The sequence below is a fragment of the Lissotriton vulgaris genome, chromosome 1_1, assembly GCF_964263255.1.
Source record: "Lissotriton vulgaris chromosome 1_1, aLisVul1.2, whole genome shotgun sequence".
In the NCBI taxonomy this organism is placed as follows: Eukaryota; Metazoa; Chordata; class Amphibia; order Caudata; family Salamandridae; genus Lissotriton; species Lissotriton vulgaris.
Genome location: NC_141685.1, coordinates 1,671,693,045 through 1,671,696,946, shown reverse-complemented (window position 1 = coordinate 1,671,696,946; position 3,902 = coordinate 1,671,693,045). Strand labels below are relative to the sequence as shown.

General features: G+C 41.9%; 1 protein-coding gene across 1 annotated transcript in view; it reads left to right on the top strand.

Annotated features, from left to right (window-relative positions):
* Positions 1-1,587: 1,587 nt before the first annotated feature.
* The window catches only part of LOC147751043 (uncharacterized), a 157,098-nt gene continuing 154,783 nt past the window's right edge, over positions 1,588-3,902 (top strand). The window contains exon 1 of the mRNA XM_086932165.1: positions 1,588-1,654. Coding sequence (XP_086788291.1) covers positions 1,588-1,654 — 67 coding nt within the window. The remainder of the gene's footprint in view (positions 1,655-3,902) is intronic.

Below are 3,902 nucleotides of genomic sequence, written 5' to 3'. Positions count from 1 at the left end.
TAAGAAACCTTGTCCATGCTTGTGGCGCTAGCGGGGACCCATGCCTTTCTCTTTTCACATGCAGCAGTGCGGCCAGGCACACCCCTGAAATGAAAGACAAGCATGTACATGATGCGCAGTAGACATTTTGGAGGGTACACTGTGGCTTTCGTGTGCCTTCATTCTGTGAAGGGAATCAATGCACTGCCTGGACTAAGTTAGGATAGCCTGGAGGGTTCTAGATGTACTTTTCTATCTACTTCCCCTTCCTCCCCTCGGTACCACAAGACTGAAGTGTGTGATTACTAGACTTCATCTTTGCTTGTCCTAGAGATATTGCTTGCAGGGTAGGTCTGTAGTGGTGGTCCAAATAATTGTGTGGATGTCGGCTTCCTTAAACTGATATCTCCAGCAGCATTTACTGCTATCATTGTTACCAGTGCACGCAAAAGTACTGTAGAATTAGCTGAGAAAATCCTACAGAGCAGCAACCACAGAAGTAGGAAACACGGCTCTACGGAATAAAATTAGGTACATAGGAGCAGAGAATTCAGAAAAGGCTCAATTTGAGGGTTTCTGAAGGCAGGGCAGTCGCCCTCAATGGAGAGAGTCAACAGAAGCATGTTCCTTTCCATGGGATATCGGAATATAATGCGTACGCCATCTTTATAAACTTCTCAGTACTTGGCGAAAAAAGAGGGGTGTTGTGGTGTTTTGTAAGGTTGAAGTACTTGCAAGGTGATCTTTGGATGTATTTTTGTGTGGGAAAGAGGGCTATGCAGGTATCGTATGTGCTGATGGCAAGGCAATGATGTGTTCCAAGACTGGGGAGAGGCAGTCCCAGTGATTCGTTTAACTTGTCGGTGAGGCTGCAGCAATTTGGAGCAGTTTCCGAGTTTGAGATTTTATGTTTTCCACCACCAAAAAAGAATTAGTTGCCTTGACCAAGGTGGGGTTGTAGACGCTTCCTCTACTATAAAGCACTCTAGAGGGCAGAGAGGTACCTCAAAATGACGGACCCCCTGAAGAATATGATGAGGGGCACCTCAGTTTCCCTTCTCTTAGATATTCATTGGTATCTGGATGAACGGAGCCCCTTGAAACGTTGGTGAAAACCTTGAATGGTTGCCCCCCAACCATGTGCCAGAGGGTCTGCAGGGACCTGCATTACGCCACTTCTAAACGGGAGATGAAAGGAGGGATTCCTTTGACTATACAAATGTATTTATCGAAATTACTAACTCCAGATCCCATCTGTTTGTTGAGTACCGTATTTTGAGTGAAGTGACATATAGGGTTTTTACTTAGAAGCTTAGATTATTTAGATGAGAGGAGGTCTTTCATTGGTCTGCAACACTCCAGCGCTCAGAGGCGCGTGGTCATGATTCAACGAAGAACAGGCAGGCTTCCAGGGTGTCGCATTAGTGTTGCTTGTTGGTGAGTTGATGGCACCAGTTTAGGAGTGGGAGAATAAGTTGGGGTTGTAAATGGTGGAACACTCATCACGGTAAGCCATAGAATTAAAGGACAATATTAGAATATTTAAAGGCGCATTGAGAGAATAAATAAAAGAATAAACTTAACACATAGTTGTTGAGGCATGTCAAAATGTGGAAAATTATGGTATTTTTAATAACCTTGGATGAGGAAGATGGCACTAAGCAACAGTTCGAAGGTGAGATTTTTCAGTGGATACATGATGATGGCCTGGCAAGGGTAAACTGGTCCGTTTCCTCTTTGAATATTAGTTAATGAAGTCAGGTATTAAAATATTCTAAATGTCTTCATTCACTTTACACGTTTTTGTCAGCGTGGTATTGCAAGTAGATTTCTTAGGGATTCCTTGTTGGTGGTTTCATGGGTTGTATACGATCAGTAGTTGCTGTTGTCTGATTTGCGCTTTTGTGTATTTTCATGGTTTCTTTTATTTTTTGTAGAATGTTATAAAATGTATTTGATATCGAGTATTTATAGAAGAAGGTTGTCAGTGTTTTTGAGGCACTCCCATTGGGAAACATTGGATTCATCAACTCTAAATGAGGTGGGGAACCTGAGAATTGTGCGCACTAAACGTCGGCCAGTCTGTTGGCAGATGTCAAGCTGCAACCCAACTGTGTGTGTGACCCTTAGACTCTTGTCATGAGTCAGAAGTTAAAATCAATGAAAGGTGTCTCAGATGAACATTTTGTTAGGGAAGAGTTTTCTATGAAGGTGTTGATGTTACGATGGACCCGAAAATGGCTACCTCAGCCAGTTCCTGTGAAGAAGAGATGGTAGTGAAAGTGATTTGAGGCTTGCTCTTCCTCTTGGTAAATTGTTGCGCTAATGGACGATGTTATTGTCAAGTGCTCCCAAACAGGCACTTACCACCAGAGCTAATTTTACGCTAGACAGTGCCAGAAAGAGGGGCAGAGTTTACATAGAAATACAAAAGATAATCAATCAATCAATCAATCAATCAAAGAAACTTTATTCGGCATTTGCAAACACCATGAAAGTACAGGTTAAAAGATAATATCATGTATATACTATCTTCATTCCCAAAAATTTGCACGAGTTAATCTATTTACATCCCAATATTATCGGTCTCCACCACTTGTTTTTACTCACTTATGTCTTGTATCTGGGGGGACCTTCCTCCACTCTCTAATGTCTCTTGTAAGGGAAACTGGATAAAAAACAGTGTCATGTATATACATTCATCATTCCAAACTAGTTAGCTATTTAATCTATTTACAATCTAGTCACTGCCCCCCCTTCCCTGCTGTATTGATCACTTAAATCTCGGGGACATCATTCAACAGATCTCTCTTGTCTCTCTTAACTTAACTGCCAATCTTAAAAAACTTATAATACAAAATAACGTCAGGGAATCCTGGGCCATTTGTAAATATAAGAGGGCCACCTTGGCCTGTTTAAATGTGTTCTTTTTCAGCAAATCAATTAAAAAACGGAACCTCGGTAATGAATAAAAAGGGCATAATAATACAAAATGAAGGGTGTCCTGCGGAGTTCGTTGATCGCAGCCGCAGGGACCCTTAGGCTCAAAAACATTGCTAAAACCCGCAGGTACGGCTAATAAATAATGTAAAAAATTGAGCCTAAAACGTGTTAATAAAAATCTGTCATGGGGATTATATATAAGGGACAAGTATGGTTCTATTCCATCGGAGGTCCTCACCAGCCCATAAGCTTTCACCAACTTTTTATTCCAGTCCCTCTCTTCTCTGGCGGCAGCTTTATACATAAAAAAAAATGTTTTTTACTATCGCCTTATCCCCCCCGGTGATCCTGTCTGGGTTGGAGAAAAGATCTTTATGGCCAATAGCTTCAAAGGTGGCTCTCAGGTATTTCAGCAATGGAATATTCATCCCCCTGTTCCTACCCAGACAGTCCTTTATTATCTGTCTGGTTAGTTCCGCTTCCGGATTAGTCCAAATGTTTAGCCAGGCTAATAGTGGTCTGACCTGCACCTTATCCTCTATGTGGGAGCCCGCACCCAGTTCTTCATGAACAATAGTAGCAGGGACACACTGTGGCAACTTAAGCAATCGTCTCATAAATTTATTTTCCTGTAACTGTAAATTCTCTACCCCCGTGAATCCCCACAGTTACGCCCCGTAGGCCGCTTTGGCGAAACAAATTGAATTATATAGGTTTATCATTTGTTAAACCCATAGTTCTTGATTGCCCCTGTGCTGGCTGCGAACTTATTACCTCTTTCTTCTCTTAACGCTTTAAAATTTAAATGCCCATCAAATAAAATACCCAAGTATGAGAAGGTCTCAACCTTCTCTAGTTTATGGGCGCCTATTCTGTAATTGTAGCCTTTTTGGACTTTCCTGCCCGCTTCTAGTATATGCGACTTGGACAAGTTGGCGTTGGCGCTTAGGTCCAAGTCACTCATGAACTCCAAAAAGCCA